The 23222-nt window shown below is 40.3% G+C and overlaps 1 protein-coding gene across 1 annotated transcript in view; it reads right to left on the bottom strand.

Moving 5' to 3' along the window:
- Positions 1-23222, bottom strand: part of PCCA (propionyl-CoA carboxylase subunit alpha) — a 405781-nt gene that overhangs the window by 71173 nt on the left and 311386 nt on the right. Inside the window, exon 21 of the mRNA XM_047720325.1 lies at positions 4327-4380. Coding sequence (XP_047576281.1) covers positions 4327-4380 — 54 coding nt within the window. The remainder of the gene's footprint in view (positions 1-4326; positions 4381-23222) is intronic.

The following is a 23222-nucleotide window of genomic DNA, read 5'->3' as shown; positions in this document are numbered from 1 at the left end:
CAGGCACCCCAACCTTCCACAGTTCTTGATAGTCACTTCCATTCACAGCTCCTGGTTGGAGCTACTCATGTGGTCTGACCCAATTCACGGTGCCTTATTAAAAGTGCAAATGACATAAAGAGACTAAACTCATACATGTATCCAGTCTCACTGCACAGAAAGAGGAACAGACTAAATGCAGAAAAATATGTTCTACTTCCTTAATGGTGAGGAGGTTAATTAAAACCACAATGAGGACACTACTGACACCGGCAAATATGAACAAGTCTGATGACAGCAGGTACTGGTGAGAATGTGGAACCAAGTGAACTCCTTCGCCGCATACTCGATGCTCATCGGCCCTACCGAACCTCTGGCACATATGCAATCAGGATCATGTGCTCGTGGGCATAAATGTTTAGGGCAGCATGGAGTTAGAGCCAAGACACTAGAGACCACCGGGGGGGCCATCAACAGTGGAGGTGACCTCACCCACACCAAGGAGCCAAACGACCAAGTCATACGCGACTACTGAACATACTCCCATGCAGATCAAGCTTAAAAGCATGCAAAGCTTAAATGTTTAATATTTAAGGATGCATTTATGTGGGAAAATTTTAAAGAAAAGGAGTTTTAAAAATTAGGAAGACGGTCTCTATGAAGGGGAGAGAGAGAATATCTGACAGATAGGATTAAGAAGGAGCACATAGTAAACCTCAGAGTTAATGATGACTTTTGTGTTTTTTTAGAAAAATTCTAGTGGGTATGCAGGTCTTTACTTTATCATTACTCTTTGTAACTGACAAATATTTTATGTTATTTTACACATATTACAAATATGTAAAGTATATTTATAACATTTTATATTGTATTTAATATTTCTATATCTAATAAAACTAATTTTAATAGGGATTTATTTTATTGGTAAATAACCAAATGGTAATTTTTAAAGTTCAAAGTGTGTAAAAAATGAATTAAATTACTTATTTTGAAGTCTATACCTTTTCTGAATTGAAATAATAACATTGTTTAACTTTATGGATGCTACAGAAGTCCTTCTTAAAATTAAACTCTTCTTTGAATGTTGAATGTCATGTTTAACAATATTCAAAAGCCAACCCGTATGGAAAATTCTACAAGGATTCTCACAAAGACAAAGTGTGTTTGAGAAGTCTTTCCTTTACCAAGTGACCTGTTAGTGCTCTTCCTGACTGCAAGCTCTGGAAACTGAACCTGCTTTAGAAAATGAGGATCGAAGCAGCACGCGCTAGCTGGAAATTACCGTGCATCTGTCCTCGCAGTCCCGCTGTCTCAAAACCTTTGCTTTCTCTCTTCCATACTGATCTACTATTGCTAAGAGAACACGCAGACAAATGCATTGTAACAAACCACAGTGGCCATCCCAACCGCTGTGATGCAGAATTTTACAGTACTTAGAAATGACTCTAAACTCTGACACTCCCTCTCTGTATAAACTCCATAAACAATGTGGAAAAATCTTTGGGGTTTGTTAGCAAGTCACCTATGTCGGGCAGGGCTGGGGGAAGGGTATCAGCTATATAAACAGGTCTGTTTTTTGTGAGTGTGTGTGCGTGTGTGTGTGTTTCCTACCATAGTTTAGGGGCCTTGAAGTGGACGAAAAGAAAGAACAGAGAAATCGGAGCCCCCTTGTTCGCTCTGCCCACCAACTAGCTGTGGACCCTTGGCAAACTGAGCTCTCTTTTCCAATGCAAGTTCCTTGTCTGAGAAAGACGGATTCACTGCTAAGGCCCCTATGCTTTTCTTTTCCCCGTTTGTTTCTGTGTTTGCTTTCTTCTTTTTTAGGTCTAATCCTTGGGTCCCATGCTTGCCAATGTCACGAATTCACTCAACAAGCATTCGCTGAGTGTCTGCAAGGCCCAAGGCCCGGTTCTGAGATCGGGGCGAGAGCAGTGGACACACCAGGCAAGAGCTCTGTGCTCCCGGAGCTCAGTTCATTCAAGTGGGAAAGCCGGCCAAGAAACAAGTTTTTCAAAAAAGTAAAATGTGTCGAACAGGAAAGTATGTCAAATAGTGATAACCGCTGAAGAAAAAGAACAGAGCGGAGGAAAGGCGGTCCAACTTTCAAACAGTGTGGCTAGGAAGCCGTCCCCGAGGCGGTGGCTGTTGTGTAAAGGCTTGAAGAAAGTGAGAGAAACTTCTATGCAGGTGTGGGGGTCGGGGGGGGGGGTGGCAAACAGTCCTGGAGGAGGAAAGCCAGATGAGGAGCCCCTGCGGTGTGTGCCCGACATGTGTGAAGAAGAGTAACACGGCCAGCTGACCTGACTGATAGTTTTAAAGGATCAAGTTGACGGTTAAGTTAACAGCAGGCCACGGAGCAGGGGCAGAGCTGGGAAGACGACTGCTGTATTTCAGACAAGCGATGAAGAAAGCTTTGGTCCAGCTGGGGGCAGTGGAAGTGGTAGAAGAGAGGAAGTGGTAGGAGGAGAACAAGGGCTTTTAGCTCAAGTAGCCATTTTCCAAGACAGGAAAAAACTGCAAGAGAAACGCTTTGTTTTGTTTGTGGGTTTTGCCTGTGGAGAGAGCTCAGTTTTCAATACATGACATGGTGAACTCTATTAGAATCCAAGGAGAGAGTGAGTGCAGACAGAGAAGTACCCACGACCTGTTGCATGAAAAGTTCTGTGATTCTATTTCTAGAAGAACATGGGCACGCCACATTCTGTTTGGCTTTGCTTCATTGTGTGTTGCAGATACTATGGGTTTTTGGTTTTTGTTTTTACAGATTGAAAGTTTGTGGCAAACCAGCACTGAGCAAACCTGCACTGAGCAAACCTGTTGGCGCCATTTTTCCAACAGCATTTGCTCACTTCCTGTCTCCGAATCACATTTTGGTTAATTCTTACAATATTTCAAACTCTCATATTATGACTATACTTTATTATTACTGTATTGCTGTGACCTGTGATCAGTGACTATAATTCACTGAAAGCTCAGATGATGATTAGCATTTTATAGCAATAGAGTATTTTCATTTTTATTTTTTAATAGTTTGTTTATTTCTAGTACTCTCTACATCCAACATGGAGCTCCTACTCACAACCCTGAAATCAAGAGTCACATGCTTCTCTGACTGAGCCAGCCAGGCACCCCTAGCAATACAGTGCTTTTAGTGTTTTTAGACATAATGGTTTGCATACTTAAGAGGCTACATTGTAGTGCAAACATTACTGTTATATGCACTGGGAAACCAAAAAATTCATCTGACTCATTTTCCTGCAACATAGGCTTTCTTGCCATGGTCTGGAACCAAACGCACAAGATCTCCAAGGTGTGCCTACATATCTATTGCTAATAATATAAATGCCTCTAGAGGATGGGATGTGTACTTCTGTGATGGTAAATTTTATGTGTCAACTTGGCTAGGCCACAGTATCCAGATTTTTGGCCAAATGTTATTCTAGATATTTGTATAAAGGTATTTTTCAGATTAACATTTAATCAGTAGACCCTGGGTAAAGCAGATCACCCCCCATAATCTGGGTGGGCATAATTCAATCAAATCAAGAAAAAAGACTGACCTCCCAAGCAAGAAAGAATACTACAAGTACACGGTCTTTGGACGTGAACTCCAACTACTTCCTGATCTACTGTGCAGATTTTGGACTTGCCTCCTCTCCCCACCCCTGACCCCACAAACTTATCCTGCTGGTTCTCTTTCTTTGGAGAACCCTAATTTCTTAGGACATGCACTGAAATAATATTTAAAATTTTAAATTAAAAAAAAAGCAAGGAACAACTTATTGATCCGAAAAACAAAAATAACTATAAATCTCAGGGGCAACACTTAAAATTTATGTAACATTAGACCAGTGCCTACACATATACTACCATATATGCTACAATACATAAACTGTACATGCCTTGATACACGTGTGAACTAGAAATGCACATATTAATGTGCTTCATATCACAATGGCTACAAAATCACGACTCTTCTGATCCAAGCCACAGGCCTCTCCTCTGATATTCTCAATAAACTCATAGAGCAAACAGAAATACCCAACGTGAATTCCCAACCTGAACAAGGTACCCAAAAACCGTAAAGAGACATTTTACAGATTATAAATGATATACAGCAAATGAATACATGGAGAAATGTTCAAATCACATAGGCAGTACACAGAGAAATGCTAAATAAAACAATAAGGTACCGTATTGTTTGATCATACCTCATTGGTGTGATTGGTAATAGCAAAATAAAACCATGATGAAGACAAGTTCAAATACAAGGGCTAAAGCTAGTTGGACGCTTCTTTTCCTCTGTAATTTTGTGAACATACAAAATAATAATCCTTTCATACTTACCACTGTACCAAGAAACTGAATGCTCATGTTTCCACCTGCTTCTCGAGAAAGGCACTGGAAAAAAAAAAAAAAGAAGTGTATAATGAATTCACATCCACACAAAAATGTGTACATGAATGTTCATAGCATCATTATTCCTAATAACCAAATAATCTAAATGTCCATTAACTGGTACACGGGTAAATGAAATCTGTTATATTCACACAATGGAATATTGTACGGCCATAAAAAGGAAGGCAGTACTGACATGTGTGATAACAGAAGGCCGTCACAAAGGACAACGTATTATAGGACTCCACTGTACATGAAATGTCCAGAATGGCAAATCCACAGAGACAGAAAGTAGATTAACACAGTCTGACGGTCCTATGCAGAAGACCCGCAGCTGCCCTAGAGACTTCCCGGTCGTCACAACTTCCTGGGCTAGCACAGGCTGCCTTAAGAACACACAAAATGTCACATCTTTTCATTAGCGTAGATTATAAAGTAATCTTTATACCACTTGTCAAGGAAAGGACTGAAGGAATTTCTTGATTCCCTAAGAAAATGAGGGTGGGGTGGGGGAGGGGAAGGTAAGGTGGAGCTTCACGGACCTCTCAACAATTAGGAGCAAAAGTAATGAAGATATACATAAACTCTGGCTGTCCTCCTGATAGGATAAGATGATAAGAAACGTGCTCCTAACTCTCAAGCAGGGTGCCAAGCATCGGAGATTGCCAGTGCCAAGTCTGGAACAGTAAGAAAGGGCAGCAGATTGTATAGATGCATTAGATAAAGCTATCCAAGGAAAGAGAAGATGCCCTAAGGCTTCTTCAGACTGCTCAAGAAAAAGCTTAGACCTCATGGCTTGGGTAAGAGACATCTTTGGAAGAATTATCTAGCACAAGTTCAAGAAGTCTATTCCTTAGTACCTAAGTAACAGAGACAGTAAGAAATGATTCTTCGCCATGCTTTACGTGGGGCATTCCATCTGACTGAGACTGGAGAAGCAAGCCCACACTAAAGCCAGTAAGTCTAGGGGGAAAAAGAAAAATTTCTTCATGAAGAGGTTCCACAACTTTCTGATGCCCAGAAGTCAAGTCCTATCCAGTAAGTCTGAACTCTTAACTTATCCTATTATTCTTCTTGGATAATAGTCTCTATACAAAAATAAGCGACTTCCTAAAGAACTTGTGTGTTCAATCAAATGATAATTTACTTATCTATCAGTTGAAGCATTGACACAGCATGGGAGTGGTTGGTTGTGCTTTTACCAAACTTTAAGAAAAACCGGGTATAAAGCACAGATCAAATTCCTTTTAGAAAGGAAGGGAGGGAAGAAGGGAGGAAAAAGAGAAGAAAGAAAAGGGAGGAAGGGAAGAAGGGAGGAAGGAAGGGTAGCTGCCTGAGGGACAAGGACTGGGAGGAAATGAGAAATGCCCGCTAATTAGTACGGGGTTTCTTTCCACGTTGGTGAGAATGTTCTGTTAGTTGATTGTGGAGATGGTTGCACAACTCTGGGACCAGAGTAAAAAACACTGGCTTGTGCACTTTGGGTGAACTGTGTGGTATGTGAATTCTATCTCAATAAACCTGTCATAAAAAGTTAGCATTTGTTTAAAATAACAAGAGAACACCACAATTCTTCATCCAGAGACTACTGAAAACAAACATAACCTCTATGTTATGCAAGTATCTGTAAATAGAAAAGCTCAAAGTGAATACAATATGATTTATGCGTATCTTGCTCGATTTTTAGCTTGCTATAAATAGATAACTAAATAGTTCACTGGAAGTAAATCATACTTTTATTTTTCCCCAGATAATTCTCACCCATAAAATTGCTCTGTTCATTCTTAACCTGTTTTTCAAAATTCTTTCTTTCTGGGCTACTCAGAAAGGGTTCAACAGCTTCAAAGACTCCACAAAAAAATTAAGCAGTTCTAACTAAGTAGCTGTGGGCTTTTTTTTTTTTTTTTTTTTTTTAAGTTCCCAGATGTAGCCTTGGAGGGAGGGCTTCCTGTCATGGACTATAATTGAAATATGCTAACTTTATTCCTTTTTTAAAAAAGTGTAGGTTTACCAACCCTAGTTTTAAGATCACTCAAGTCCTAGAACCCAGAGAAAATCTCCAGAATTCCAGCTCAGGCCCCAGTTCCTTGATTGAGGGAAGTTAGATCAGTCAGAAGGAAAGTGGATTAATGCACCAAGACAAGAAGATGGTCACCTCACCCACAAGTCCTGCCCCGGTGACTCAGCACAACCGTAGTCTGACCAGCACACTCAGCGTGGTGTGTGTGGTACAGTGCAGAAATAAATGATAACTCAGTATGATATATCCATAGTACAAAATATACTAAGTATTAATGGATAAGAGGCCAGACCAGCTAGATGCCCAGAAAGGTTAAGGAAGACTTACAGATACACAGTAGAGCTGGGTACTAAAAAATGAGTAGACATTCTCCAAAAGGAAAATAAATGAAACACTTTTGGTCAGATGGGCCAGTGTATGCAAATTTCAGCTGAAGAAAAAGCATGGTGAGTTTAAGGCATGGTGAATTGTCTCATATGGCCAGAGATCGGTTTGGTTAATAGAGTGAAGGGGCAGGAAAGGAAAACTGAGAAGGAATTACAGAGCCAGGTCCCATCTTGCACAGAGTTCACACTTAACCGGGTTCTTATACTTAAAAACTGGGGAGTAACATGGTTGTTTTAGAAAGACTGATGGCGGGACGCCTGGGTGGCTCAGTTGGTTAAGCAGCTGCCTTCAGCTCAGGTCATGATCCCAGCGTCCTGGGATCCAGTCCCACATCGGGCTCCTTGCTTGGCGGCGAGCCTGCTTCTCCCTCTGCCTCTGCCTGCCACTCTGTCTGCCTGTGCTCTCTCTCGCTTCTCTCTCTATGACAAATAAATAAATAAAATCTTTAAAAAAAAAAAAAAAGACTGATGGTCTAATGTAAGGTTGAGGATACAGAGGAATGGGGGGTGGGAGCTGGGCTGGGAAACGAAGGAAAATGCAGCAGGTGGCAATCACTAAGGGGGTGGGGGGTAGGGGGCTCAAAGGCTAGATAGAGGTGAACCCCAAAGCAGAACTAAGCCTGTTTTGTTCACAGAAACTTAGAATTTGGAGGGCAAATGGACCTCAAAATCTACATTTTGTTTTACTTATGAGGAAATTAAAGATGCAGCGATATAAAAGTAATTTGCCTACACTGCAACAGAAGAAGAAGAATGCTAACCCCAGCAGTTGTGCAGGGTTGGGACAGCTCTACCGTGCACCACAATCTCAGACCCGATCAGCACTTAGGGGGTGAGCTCTTTTTTTTTTTTTTTTTTTTTTTTTTAAGATTTTATTTATTTTATTTGACAGATAGAGATCACAAGTAGGCAGAGAAGCAGGCAGAGAGAGAGAGAGAGAGAGAGGAGGAAGCAGGCTCCCTGCTGAGCAGAGAGCCTGATGCAGGGCTCGATCCCAGGACCCTGGGATCATGACCTGAGCCAAAGGCAGAGGCTTTAATCCACTGAGCCACCCAGGCGCCCCAAGGGGGTGAGCTCTTTTAAGGACAAGGGCCATTTCTTCCACTTCCTCCTTAATCCCAACAGCATGCAAGTCAGTGCCACAGAAATGAAAATAAAAAATCAATCTTCAAGAATTCTGAAATTTTTCCATACTATGAAAGACCAGAGTGACCTACATATCTCTCAATCTTCGACCATCTTGTGGAAGTTTTGCTGGGAGAGTTTAAGGTGTGGCTGTCAAAAAATTAGGGAAAGTGCTGGAGAATGATGCAGACTGAGGACAGGTAGTCCAATGATCCGCTGACCTCCCTGCTGCTGGTATTTTAAGAGCAGTGAGGAAAATACTCAGTGAAAGCATCGCCATTACTACAAACTTAGGACTCAACCCAGCAGCAGTTAAATCTTCCTTCCTCAGAAGCCTGAGGCACAGATCCAGAATCCTGTCCGTATTTACCAGAACAGAATCAGCACAATTAATCACTTCTATCATGCAGCAACACACTTAATCCTAACAGCTGTTCAGAGTGAGAAATTTTCTGATTGAAAGTGTGGCTGTTGGATTCTGGGAAGATGGCGGCGGTGGCAGAGTTTCTGAATCTTCCACAGAAACACTGAGGAGGCCCGGGGTAACAAACATCCCTAGTCCCCCAAATGTTGTCTACAAATACCACTTCCCACTTCCCACTTCAAGAAATCAAGGTTTCTCGGCAGAACGGCTGATCCTGGGTTTGGGGTAGAAATGAGGCTGCTGTATCTTGTCACACCAGAAAGCAGCGGAGCTATCAAAGACTGGGGCCACATTAGAAGGACTGAAAAAATTCCCTGGCCAGAGCTGGCGAAGTCTGACCGTCAATAAGGATTATAGCTGCGATGGATTGAAGCAGACCAGGTATGTTTGATCCCATGAGTTCAAAATGGATACCAGAAACAAAAACAAAACACCCTCATTTAGTCACTTTTGGAGAATAATAGGGAACCAACTCTCTGGAAATTGCAAAGTCAAAAGAAAGGGTCCAGCATTTATCTTTTCTATGAAAACTGCAGTCCTGGATAACCTAAGAAGGTGTTGATGTAGAGTTTCTCTTAAAAGAATGAATCGTGGTAAATGAACAAAAAATGACAATATTGGAACATCGTTTTGTAAACCTTGATGAATTTATTGACCGAAGCTTGAGCATCAAGGGAGGGGCGGCCAGACAGTGTCTCTTACAGAGGCACGACTCAGTCTCGCTGAAGATAATGGCACCCAAATGTGATTACACCTCTAGGTCCACCTGTCAATTTATAGAAAACAAAGGATGGAGGACATGTTAAGCCACACCACTGGGATGCAATCAGTTCAGTTCTGACAGTGGAAAACTGTACAGGACAAACGATCCCATTCCTTCAACAAATAAAATGCAAAGAATAAAAAAAAAAAATTCCATAGCCATTTCCCTCCAGCTACTGTCCCCTTTACCCTTCACAGCCAGCCTCCTTAAAAAGTTGTCTCTCTTCATGGTCTCTACGCTGTCCCTTTCCATTCTCCTTTGAACCTGTTCCCACGTGTTTTCCCCCATTGTCTGTAGGCCTTCTCATCAAGATCACGTACGATTTCCACATTGCCTTCCCTATCAGTAGCAGGCTTTGTCCTCATCTTCTCCAGCAATGTTATGCTATGAACTGCCAATGATTCTCTTTCCCAGACACAATTCTTTCACTGACTTCAAGGATATCCATGCCCCTGGTTTTGGCCCTACCTCCCTGGCAGCCTCCCTGGAGCCTTCTTCGTCTCCTCATTCAATTTCTACCTACAGAAACTGAATGAGCTCCAGGAAGCCCAGTCCTCAGCTCTCTCCTCTTTCTCGTTTACTTTCCTTCCCTGTGTCATCTCACCCACATCCATGCTTCCCCACAACCCCCACGCCCATCTTAAATCAACTACTCTGAAGCATGACTTAGGTACAAAAGACTGCATTCCATTTAAAGTACAGAATTCAATGACTTTCTACAATTTTGAGAAACCACCTCCACAATCAACATGCAGAACATGTCCACCACCCCCAGTATGTTCTTCCTGCCCTTTCACAGTCCAATCTTGGTCAATGCCCCCAGGCAACCAATGATCTGCTAATAAATGAGTTCATTTTAGTCATTTAGTTTAAAATTCCTTAGCATCTTTGCCAATAATCGACTGACCTAGATCTAGTCTAGATCTACTTCTATACTTCATTCTGTTCTACGTATCTCTCTACCAATATCATACTGTCCTGATGCTGCTGTTTCATAATTATTCTTGGAATCAGGCTGTATAATTCTTCCAACTTTTTGTTTCTTTTTAAAAATTGCTTGGCTCCTGTGATTTTTTTCAACTAATAGATTTTTGGAGGTTGTGGTTAAAAAAACACAACACAGTTTACCATTTTAACCATTTGTAAGTACTCAGTTCAGTGTGTAAGGTATATTTATGTTGTCGTGAAGCAGACCTTCAGAACCTTCTCATTTTGAAAATCTGAAATTTGGTACCCACTAAACAACTGCCCCTTTGTCCCTCCCAACAGACCCTGGTAACCACCACTTTACCTTCTGTTTCAAGGAATCTGACTGCTTTAGGTGCCTCATACAAGCAGACACATATAGTATTTGTCATTGGTTGTCTGCACTTAGCATGTCCTCATGTGACAGGATTTCTTTCTCTTTTTGGCTGAGTATTATCCCAGTGTATGTATATACTGTATTTTGCTTATCCATTAATCTACGATGGACATTTTAGTTGCTTTGGCCTCCTAGCTCTTCTAAATAATGTTGCATTCAACTGGGGTATTCAAGTAACTTTTTAAGACCTGCTTTCAGTTCTCTCCAATATAGATCTAGAAGTGAGACTGCTGGACCACTAAGTACTATTTTTTTAATTTTCTGAGGAACCCTCATACTATTCTCCATACAAGTTGTACCATTTCACAATTCTACCTATACTGCACAAGGATTCCACTTTCTCCATGTTCTCACCCAACACTTGTTATTTTCTGGGGATTTTTTGGGAGGGCTGGGGTAGTAGCCATCCTAAAGGATGTGGAATGCTACCTCATTGTCATTTTGATTTACACTGCTATGATGATGAGTAATGTTGAGCAAATTACTGTATGTTTATTGCCTGTCTGTATATCACCACTGGAGAAAAGACCATTTAAGTCCTTTGTTCAATTTCAAATCAGGTTAATTTGGGGGGCACCTGGGTTGCTCAGTCAGTTAAGCTTATGACTCTTGATTTTTCAGATTCTTATTTCAGCTTGGGTCATGATCTCAGGGTCCTGGGACTGAGTCCCAGGTTGGGGCTCCTCAGTGGGGACTCTGCTGGGGATTCTCTCTCTTTCCGTCTCCCTCTGGCCCTCACTCTCCCTGCTCACACATTCCCTCTCTAAAATAAATAAATAAATCTTATTTTTAAAAAGATTGAATTTATTCATTTGAGAGAGAGAGAGAGAGAGAGAGCGTGCGCAGCCGTGCGCACACATGCACAGAAGTGGTGGGGGAGGGGCAGAGGAAGAGAGAAGCACACTCCTCATTAAGCAGGGCTCTATTCCAGGACCCCAGGATCATGACCTGAGCCAAAGGCAGATCCTTAACCATCTGGGCCACCCAGGCGTCCCTAAATAAATAAATCTTTATAAATAGATAGATAGGTAGGTAGGTAGATAAGGTTCATCTTCTTGTTGTTAAGTTGTAGTTCTTTATAAATTCTGGATATTAACCCCTGATCAGATACAGGATTTGCAAATTTTTTCTCCCATACACTCTATTGTTCGTGACCTCTGATGCACAGACATTCTGAAGTCTGATGTAGTCCCATTTATCTGTTTCCTTTGTTGCCTATGACTTTGGTGTTGTATCCAAGAAATCATTCCCAAGTCCAGTGTCATGAAGCTTTTGGCCTCCACCTTCTAGAGTTTTATGGTTTTAGGTGTAACATTTAGGTCTTTAATCCAATTAAGTACATCTTTATGTATGGTGTAAGTTCCTTTTATATGTGGCAGATCCATGTTTTGAGAGAAAATTTACAGACTTATGACTATGGGATGTATGTTTGCAATTCCCATTTGCCCTATGAGTTCAAGACTCACAGAGACGACTGTTAGCTGGACCTCGACACGTGGGTATCTAATGTGCACATTAAACCTACGAAGTCCAAACAGAACTACGGATTTGCCTCCCCAACCCTGCTCCTCCGCTACCTCCCATCTTCGTAACCACCACCATCTATCACCCAGCTGCCTAGTCTTCATTCATACCTGGCATCTGATCTGTCCATCTTTTGTGCCTTCCCGCCCAAATAAATGCAAAGTAGCTCACTTCTTACCATCTTGCCTGCTACCACCTTAGTCTAAGCCAAGGCTTGCTAACTTTCTGGAAAGGGCCATGAGGTCAATGTTTTAGGCTTTCTGAGGCAAAATTGAGGATATGCGGTAGTTACTTACAGAACAAGAAAGAAAACAGATTTTCACAATTTTTTGGACAACATTCAAACTATAGTAATACCTAAGCACAATTTTTTGGTAACACTAATAAGGAAAATGGAATCCTCTTATTTAGGGATAAAATTCTATTTAATTGGGGCTCAAAGTTAGTGTTCTCTGTCATCAAAATTAATGGCAAGCAAATATGCATCTGTTAATGCTGATCTGCAATGCAATTTTACCTCTTTCACCTTATTGTTTTTGAAGATTTTATTTATTTGAGAAATAGAGTGTGCACATGACCACAAGCAAGGGGGAGCAGCAGAGGGAGAGGAAGAAGCGGGCACCCTGTCGAGCAGGGAGCCTGAACTGGGGCTCCATCCCAGGACCCTGCGTTCATGACCTGAGCTAAAGGTAGATGTTTAACCAATGAGCCACCCAGGGGCCCTGCTGTTACACCTTTGACAATACCTTCTCGCCACAGACAGGTTCTGCTAAATACGGACAAGAAGCCACAGGCACAGGGCTTTCCTTAAGCACACTCATTGCTTGGAGGGCATTTACAGGATTCTGTTACGATTCCTCTCCTGATAAGTGCCTTCAGGCTCACCGTACACTGCAGTTGGGGTCACTTCCGATTCTAGGCTAGGTGGAAGAGCTCGCCTGCACAATGAGATGGATGGTAAATATGGGCATTTCCTTTGCTCTTGTACGGAAGTTTGAAAAACGCTGCTGAAACTGCAGTTCACTTCTTGTTTTAATCTTTTGACAGCCTGGGAAGTGTAAAAAGCAGCTTGACATTAGCTGTAATTCGAACATTACTTGTCAAAATGGTATTACCACAGTATAAATTTTGCATGTAAGTACTGTTTTGTCTTGCAATTTTAGGTTGAGTTCATTAACAAACATCAAATCTGCAGCACAAGCTAATTTTCAAAGCCATTCGATGTTGGATAACAGTGGCTGAGGGTGGTTCTTCTTGTTCGGAAAAATTTAAATCTTGGTTCTGAGCTCAAAAACATCACAACAAACCTTACCACTGCTAAGCCTCTGAACTGCTATGTGATAGGGAAAAACCAGGGTATTAGGGTTCTACTTACAAATTCCAGAAGCAGTCATAGCAAATAACAAACGAATGTGGCCCTATTCCAGTAAAACTGTATTTACGGCCACTGGAATCTAAATGTCACATACTTTCCATGTGTCATGAATCGCTATTCTTCTTGCAAATTTTTTCCAACCATTTAAAAATGTAATAACCACTCAACTTGGGAGCCGTACAGAAACAGGCCATGGGCTGGATTTGGCCCACTCCTGGTCTCGGCCATCAGCAGCTTTTACCTGGCCCACTACAGGGATCAAACAAACGTTCACTTAATCCCACCACTGGTCCCCTATAGTCTAGCCTCCTCACAGCAGTGATTTTAAATCACATCGCATCATTCTTCTATACAAAACCCTTCAAAATGTTCACAGTAGGAACTGAATAAAACCCAAACTTTTTGACCTAAAAGACCCCGAATACAATCTAGTCCCTGCCTATCTTCTTCTACTCTCCTAAGCTATATTGAAGATGCTGGCCCTTCCTTTGGGTCTCTGCACAAACCAAGCTTGTGCCTGTCTCAGAGCCTTTGCACTTGCCATTCCTGCAACTTGGGAATTTTACCCCCTAAATTTTCACGTGGCTGCCCCCCCTTCTCCTAGGTCTCAACTCAATGTAAGCTGTTCAGAAACAACTTTCCAGCCACCCTTGCTAAAGCTACCTCCTTCAGGTACTTTCTATGAAGTACCCTATCTTATAGCCTTTATCGACCTTCTTAGTGCTCAAATTACCTTACTCATGTGTTTACACGTTTGTTATCTACAACCCCATTGTAAATGTTGTACATGTTGGTGGGGGGGGGGGTGGATAGGAGAGTGAGGGGGAGAGAAGAGGTAAAAAGAGAACTGCCCAAACCTGACACAGCTCAGCAATAAGGACTGATATAATAAAAAATGGAGAAATAAAATTTCATTCAAACTGGAATTTATACAAAAACCAGGAATATACAATTTTCCCACAGTTCATGATGAAGACAATTAGTTTTAGAATTCACAAAGAACAAAGTATCAGAGCTTACAAAGAGTCAGAGACATGCCAAAAACAAACATGAACTGACCATTTGACAAACCAGTAACAGAAAGTAAAATAAAATCAAAATTAACTTTTATTTTCATGAAACATACCCCATCCTTATTCAAAAATTTTCTCCAAGTGTTTTTTTTACCCCTTTTCCTAGTTTAAGTGGCAATTTAGAGCTAGATAAAAACTCCTTCTGTTATTTTGATATTCTGCTCCAACATTTACAAAACATACACCCTTTTTTTTCTTTAAAGAAAGAATATTCAAGAATTAAGACTCTGATTACTGAAACGACTTCAGGATTTGCGGGAATCAAATTCATAGAAAATTAGCAAAGGCCGTTCACTCAAAAAAAGCAAAACATTCACAAAATAATGCTCCAAAAATATCTTTCTGGGATAATGAAATCAGAGGCAATTTCACCTTTAAAAAGTAATCTCACTGAACAGTAAGAGGAAGAAATAGTAATAGTTTTCTTTTTCCCCTCGCTGATATCCGGCACGATAATGTGCGGTAAAGGCCAATTACTACGGGATTTGTCTTATCGCTCTCCTCTGCGGCTGCTTGCATTCTTTTCCACATTTACACAATCGGTGTTTATACTATTCAAAATTCTCTCCTTCTGGCAGCTACTAAAATATCATTTTCTAGTAAACAGATAGTAGAGGAGAAAAAAAATACGTGGGGGGAGGAGCAAGGGGAGACGCAGAATGACATTTTCCCATTATAGTAAATTTTTAAAAGCAGCTCCAAATCATAAAACCAGTGCCACTAGAGACAAGAAAACTGCTAAGCTTCTGGGACTCCATTACAAAAGCAGGTAGAGGTGTCAAAATTAATATTTTAAATTATAGTTGTAAATACATCCCAGCTGTTAAATTGTGATTAAATTTTTCGAAGCATAGTAAAAGGAGTTATTTCTGTTCTCCTGGTGGGCTTGTTTCTAAGATGTGTAACTGTAATTGATGTTTTCAGGAATGTGAAAAGGAGATGGTTAATAATTACTCTCTCATTTCCTACTTCTTTGGAAAAAAATACCAACCTCCACTTACAAAGTTATATATTTATATATCCTATACGTCCTAAATAGATGGTTTCATATTACATTTGATAACTCTAGAGTAATCACATGCACATAGTACAAAATAACAGCTAATTACTTCTAAGGGGATGGGGAGAAACAGCTGAAAAACACGGAAAACATTTATTTTGGGACTAAAAACAGAAGATCGCTTCCAGAGCCACTTTTTTTTTTTGATACTGGCAAAGTATAAGCAAACACATAAGCCACTTATTTAATTTTCTAATTAAAATATTTACGTTAGCATCTATGCACATTTATAAGGATTATAACAAAAGTATCTTCCCAGAGGATGTGAGTGTTGCTTTCATCTAAAAAACTTTAAAAATAAGAAAATAGCTTCTTTTCAACGTCCCTTACTCAAGAGGTACGAGACGCAATTCATTTTCCTCAAAAAAAAAAGAAAAGAAAAGAAAAGAAAAGTTTAAAACTTAAAAATCAATTCAAACTCTGGGTAGACAAGCATTTACAAACATATCACAGTTATTCAATCTGCAAGCACAACTACAGCTCTACCATATTCATGTGCTTATATATAATATTCTATATCACACAGGCCCACTGAGCATTTTAAGTTATCGTGTTATGTAATCTATTTAACATCGCAATCAGTGCACAAATAATCCATTTAATCTGGCATTCTGCAGTAAATAACATGACATTCCCGTGACACTATTCCCAATGTGTCTGCTTTAACATAGAAAATTAGTTCCACTTAGCTGAGTATCAATAACCTATTCATCGTAGAACGCACCAGTGCTGCAGTCAGCTTTGCACTGTTATTTATCATAAATTTATCTTCTCTTGAAAATAGTTAAGAAAGAATATGAGAAATAAAAAGAAGAAAAGCCTTCAAAGGTACATCATGAATAGCTTCACATCACACAAACACAGAGACTGTTAAACCTTAGCAGGATCGCAAGATATTTTCAAAAGTATTTAGCTACTCTTCAGGCCTGTAGACAACCTGCTGTGAGCAGGTGGATAGAAGAAATCATGCCACACAAAGAAACAGGCCAATAGCAGGCGGCAGCTCTGCCTGCAAATGTTCAAACAACGTGACCACGCGAAATGAAAATCTAGTATGTAAAATGCTGGCAAGAAGCAACACATTAAATCCCAGCAGACAAATTACACCATAAGAAATGGAAGAACTATTTGAATTGTTCAGAGTAAAACCGAAGAGCCTCTTTCAAGGTCAAAAAGAATGCTGCATAGAAATATAGTCACAGAAATTAAAATAAAATAAAATAAAATAAAATTCTATTTGAGCAGCCTGTTCCAAGCTACAGAGGTGCTAGGGTGTGTGGAGACAATACGGCGAGCTCTACACCTACAAAACATGGCAAATCTTTTGTTCCAACACTTCATTATATGCTGTAGTCAGGAAATCATTCAGCGTATTACAAGTAGTCCTAAGTTTTGTTACACTTCTAAAATAAAATGTGAAAAGTTCGTCAACTAGAGGATAAATTCATCTTCTGCTTAAAAATGAATTTAATTCATCTACTCCTAATTTTAAATAATAAAAGCAAAAACTGCGGTTGACACAGGGGAGCACAAAAAAACCAGTACGTTTTTCTTCTAGGAGCACTCTCTTATTTATGACAGGTTTCTTTTGTAAGTGAACCGCTAACCACCTGTGTCTACTGAGGACTTGGAATGTGACTACTGCGACTGAGAAATTAAATTTTCCATTTTATTTAATATGAAGTAATTTAGGGCGCCTGGGTGGCTCAGTTGGTTAAGTGACAGTCTTTGGCTCAGGTCCTGGTCCTGGAGTCTGGGGATGGGGGTGGAGTCCGGCACTGGGCTCCCTGCTGGGCGGAGAGTCTGCTTCTCCCTCTGACCCTCCCGGGCTCATGCTCTCTCTCTCTCATGCTCCCTCTCTCAAATAAATAAATAAAATCTTTTAAAAATATTAAGTAATTTAAACATAGACTCTGTGGGATATAATTTTCTTTACACACAATTTCCTAGTTCTGGTATGACTGCATTTCACATTCATAGTTCTGTTGCTTCTAAGCTGTTATGGGTATATATGCACGCCAGGCGTATGTGTTGTTTCTGGTATCACATTAATAATTTTTTGTATTATTTCATCTTGAAATGCTAACATTTTGAATATACTGAGTTAAACAACATGGATTAGTTAAACAACATGGATCACTTGTTTTTACTTTCTTAGGGTGGCTACTAAGAAACTTAAAATTGCGTATATATGGTTCATTAGATTTCTATTGGACAATGCTGCTCCATTCTGTAACTTTTTAAACTGGTAATTTGAAAATGAGATTATACCTTCCCACAACAGAAATAAGAAATGATTGTAGGTTTTCAGATCATACCCCTAAGATCTATTTTATAGACATCATTACTGATGGACTCTCCATTTGCAATGGAAATAATAGAAAAATACTGGTATATAACCAACAACAACAACAACAAAAAAGGAAATATGAAATACTCTCATTTTATTTTCCTTGACTATCTGAGGAAAACTTGGTTTAATTATTATATGAAAAAATAGATTAAAAGCTTATAAAAATTCTGAAGGACCTAGAAGTATCTTCAAGAGTTTTTGATGTATGTGCTCATTCTTCAGTATAAATCACTTCATTTCAAAATACAGGGTTCTCCTCCTTTCAGATACATGTATCACTAGCTCTACACTTAAAGTTATTAACAATGATTAGAATTTTTGTCCATGAATATGACTTTCTAGACGTCAGAAAAGAAAAAAACTTAAAGCAGCCATATGGGTAAGTTGAAGTAAGAGGTTGTGCAGTAGACTTAGCTGAACAATGAGTTATTAGTGATGCTGGGGAAGAGAGAGCTCAAGCAATGGGTGCACAAACCTCTGAGAGGAAATCAGGAACAGTCTGAACTGAACCTTTTTCTATACCTATTTAAACAGCGTAGGCAAATAAGGTATTTCCTTGACTGGAAAGAAATGTGCTTGGTGAGCACAATACTTTTGGGAGTCGGTCTTCGCTCTCACAAGAACTATGGTGGTTCTGTATCCGGAGAGATCAAGCTGCCATGTTCTCTAATAGAGAACAGATTCTGCAACTATCAGAAAGTTGGAAATTAAAGAGAATTGATGAAACAGCTAAGAAGGCTGTCATATGAACAAAGTCTAGATCAATGCGGTCTTAGAGAAATAAAATCTAAATCTTGAAAGTACAGAAGAGGCAGATTTGTTTTGTTGTTGATTTTATTTATTCATTTATTTGAGAGAGAGCGAGGGAGGGAGCACATGGTGGGGGGTGGGGAGCAGAAGCTGACTCCACACTGAGTGGAGCCCGATACAGGGCTCGATCCCACAACCCTGGGTCACCGTCTGAGCTGAAACCAAGAGTCGGATGCTCAACAGACAAAGCCACTCAGGCGCCCAAGGCAGATTTATTTCTGAAATTACAAAATGCAAGAGGACTATCCATGCACTCACCTGCTCATCCATTTGGTGGCTGAGCCTTTCCACATGCCAGGAGGTCAGCAGGGCAGTGCTAACTGAAGGGTTAATCGAAACTGAAAACTTTGACCACTTAAAGGAAGTTAGTAATCTATGACATTCATTATCCAAATGATGGTACACGCCAAATTACAGTTTATTTTTTTTTTTTAAAGATTTTATTTAGGGGCGCCTGGGTGGCTCAGTGGGTTAAGCCGCTGCCTTCGGCTCAGGTCATGATCTCAGGGTCCTGGGATCGAGTCCCGCATCGGGCTCTCTGCTCAGCAGGGAGCCTGCTTCCCTCTCTCTCTCTCTCTCTCTCTCTGCCTGCCTCTCCGTCTACTTGTGATCTCTCTCTGTCAAATAAATAAATAAAATCTTTAAAAAAAAAAAAAAAAAAAAGATTTTATTTATTTGTCAGAGAGAGAGAGGGAGAGAGAGCGAGCACAGGCAGACAGAGTGGCAGGCAGAGGCAGAGGGAGAAGCAGACTCCCTGCCGAGCAAGGAGCCTGATGTGGGACTCGATCCCAGGACGCTGGGATCATGACCTGAGCCGAAGGCAGCTCCTTAACCAACTGAGCCACCCAGGCGTCCCTACGGTTTATTTTTTAAAGAAATTAATGGATAGGGGCATCTTGGTGGCTCAGTGGTTTAGCGTCTGCCTTTGGCTCAGGTCATGATCCCAGTGTCCTGGGATCGAGCCCTGCGTCAGACTGTTTACTCAGCAGAAGCCTGTTTCTCCCTCTCCCTGTTCCCGGGCTCGTGTTCCCTCTCTGGCTGTCTCTTTGGCAAATAAATAAACATAACCTTAAAAAAGAAAGAAAGAAATGGATAATATTAAGCTCGTGAGGTTTACCAATGAAAACCAGGAAAATAAATAATGTGATACGACTGAATTTGATTGGATGAATAGGGAGCTAATTCCTAAAGCAAAGATTTGCTTTCTACCCAACTATTTTATCATCTAGTCAGATAAAGATGCTAACTGCTACTTTTCATGTAGCCACAGGGATTCAGTAATAAAACTAAACAGGTGCTAAGCACTCACATTTTCTTAAGTAAGAAGCTAGACTAGCTACCTAGTAGAACATGCTAAGAACTACAAAACCAACAACTGCCCATCTCCCACCTCAAAAGATTACGAAAGAAATTAAAAATTAATCAGTGGAGGCTGAATTGTTAAGCTAAGAACTCAAGGTTGAACACTTTTAAGTGAAAGGCATTTTAAGAGAATCACTTGGTTTTCCATGCATCGCCTGGATTTTGAGGGACATGTACATAAGACTAAATTGTTTTGGTGACAAAACAGAGAAGAGTATGATGAAGCATGCACTGATGATTATTTTTTGTGTCCCAATGTGGACTGTGCAGAAGAGGCCCCGCCTGGGTCATTATGAGAGACTGTGCTCAACAGGAAAATCTGGAGGGATGAGAATCCGGGGGACACAGTCAACTGGAAAAGACAGAACAGGCTTTAAGGTTCAACAGGTGAGAAATTCTCCCAAAGCCACAAAAAGCATCCTTGAAGACACCAGCCAACTTTAGATGTTTGCCATGCCCCCAGAATAATGAATGACAGGTTACATTAGCCCAGGTCATTCAAGTTCTTCCTACCATGTTCCTCCCCTCCTTACCCCAAATTGCAACTTTGGAGAGAACCCAGAGGGCAAGTTAGAAGTGAGAGAGGATATAAAGCAAGAGAGAAGAAACCAACAATACTCTCATCTTTCCCAAAAAATTTCTGTCTTGAGGAGGAACTGAGGACAGGAAGAGAGGTTATATCAGTTTTGACATTATGATGAACTAGATTTTCAAACACACTCCCTCCTGGAGTGCCTGAGTGGCTCAGTCCATTAAGCATCTGCCTTTGGGTAGGTCATGATCTCAGGATCCTGGGATGGAGCCCCACATCAGGCTCTCTGCTCTGCAGGGAGTCTCTTTCTCCCTCTGCCTCTCCCTCTGTGCACTCTATCTCTCTCACTCTCTCTCAAATAAATTAAAAAAAAAAAAAAAACACTTTCTCCCAAGTAGAAAACTGATTGCATACTCCCTTGTAGTAACTATATGACAGAACTGTTTATGATTTTATGCAGGGGAGGAAAGAATAAGCTGAGAAAATGGGTTTGAAAGAAGAGTTGTAAATAAATTAAAAAAAAAAGTTTCTTCTACTTGCACTAGAAAAGTTCCATCTGTGCAGTAAAGTGGTTACCTGGTTAAGGAAAAAAAAAAAAAAAGATGAAGGCCAATTATTAGGAAGTACTCAGAATGTTTTCTCAATAACTATCTAAATGAATCTTGTTCTACAATAAGGTACCACTTCACACCCATTAGTATTGTTATACTAGAACAAAACCACCAGGAAAAAAAAAAAAAAACAAGCATTGGTGAATATGTGCAGAAACTGGAATCCCTGCACAATGCTGGTAGGACTATAAAATGGTGCAGCCACTGTGGAAAACAGTATAGTAGTACCTAAAATATTAAACATAGATTTACTACATGAGCCACTAACAGAGGATCAGGATTCACAAAAATAAGAACTTATGAATCAATAAGAAAAAGAAATACTCCAATTTAAAAAAAATGGGCAAACGCCATGAACAAGCAGTTTGCAGAAGAGAAAACAGGAGTGCCAATAAATATATTTTTTAAATGCTCATTGTCATTACTAACCAATATATGTTAAATTACAAAGAGATACCACTTAAACCCACCAGTCAGGAAAAACTTAAGTAGTCGGGATACCAAGAGTTACCTAGGATGTGAAGCCAAATTGTTAAATTGTTCCAGGGTCCAAACCCTGGCTCTTCTATTTATTAGCAGAATGCTCTGGGTGAGCAATTTAGTATTTTTAAGGCCTCAGTTTCCCCAACTGCAAAATGCAAAAATCCCCACTAGTACACTGGATTGGTGTGAGGATTAAATACTTTGATACAGGTGAATTGTAGAGAAAACTCAGTGCCTGACACAGTAAGTATACAATTAGGTTTTCTTATTATTCATATTCTTGATAGCAGCACTGTTGGTAGACACATACATTGGTACAGCCACAGAGGAAAAACCCTTCAGCATTATTGGGCAGGATTAAGAATACAGTCCCTGCAACCAGCTGTTCTATTTGCATATTCCTTGAAGAAACTCTTATTTCAAGAAGAAACACAGAGAGAAACATTCATAGAAGCAGTGTTTGTTCTGAAAACAAAACAAGTAACACAACATCTACCTAGGAGAGAAAGAATAAATTGTGGTATATTAACATGACTTAATAACATATAGCATGGAAATAAAGAAAGCTACATGCATCCAATGACCAACCTCACAAACATAAACAACTCATAGAAGCAGAGACAGAGTACGGTACCAAAGACGTAAACTCAAAAGCTAACAACATACTGTTTACAGTATGTATATGTAACATTCCTACAGAAGACGAAGAGAGAGAATGCATTTAAATGTATTTAAAGTGCAATTTAAAAATTGAGATGGTAGTTACCTCTAGGGGGCAGGATGAAGGATTTAATTAAAAAAGAGCACAGAGGTTGGGCGCCTGGGTGGCTCAGTGGGTTAAGCCGCTGCCTTTGGCTCAGGTCATGATCTCGGGGTCCTGGGATCGAGTCCCACATCGGGCTCTCTGCTCAGCAAGAAGCCTGCTTCCCTCTCTCTCTCTCTCTGCCTGCCTCTCCGTCTACTTGTGATCTCTCTCTGTCAAATAAATAAATAAAATCTTAAAAAAAAAAAAAAAAAAGAGCACAGAGGAAAGGCAGTAGTACTGGGAATGTTTCCTTGTTTAATCCGGATGGTAAATAATTGGGTTTTTGTTGTGTTCTTTAGCTTTTACACAAATTAATACATATTTGTGTACATAAAATATTTAGTAAGAAAAAGTTTAAAAGTAAGCACAAAAATCCAGGAGGAAAAAACCCAGTCATTATTACTATAAAATCACCTGAAAAACACTTGTGGTCATATCCACCCCGTAGTTCTTCTTTGAAACACACGGTAGCATTTTCACAGCTATTTGTTTGCAGGTACTGAGCTGAAAGGCTTGGGCAACTCAGCCCAGGAAGTCAGCGTCGAGAAAAGGGAGCAGGGCACAAACCCTGAAGATCTGCCTGGGCTCACGGCAAGCGCAAGAGACAGCTACAAAGAACACTGTGAAGCCACCATTCATTCTCCTGTCTTTTCAAATCCCTTCACCACAAATGCTCTTGTCTGGATGGAAGACATTTGGAGAGCAGATGATTCCCCGCCTGTTTCTGGAACAGGCCCTAACTTCTCTCCCCACGTTCAATTTCACTTTCCTTCCAT

This window comes from Lutra lutra, chromosome 3 (genome assembly GCF_902655055.1).
Source record: "Lutra lutra chromosome 3, mLutLut1.2, whole genome shotgun sequence".
Taxonomy (NCBI): Eukaryota; Metazoa; Chordata; class Mammalia; order Carnivora; family Mustelidae; genus Lutra; species Lutra lutra.
Note: the sequence above shows the minus strand (reverse complement) of the source record. Positions and strands in the feature narration are given on the sequence as shown.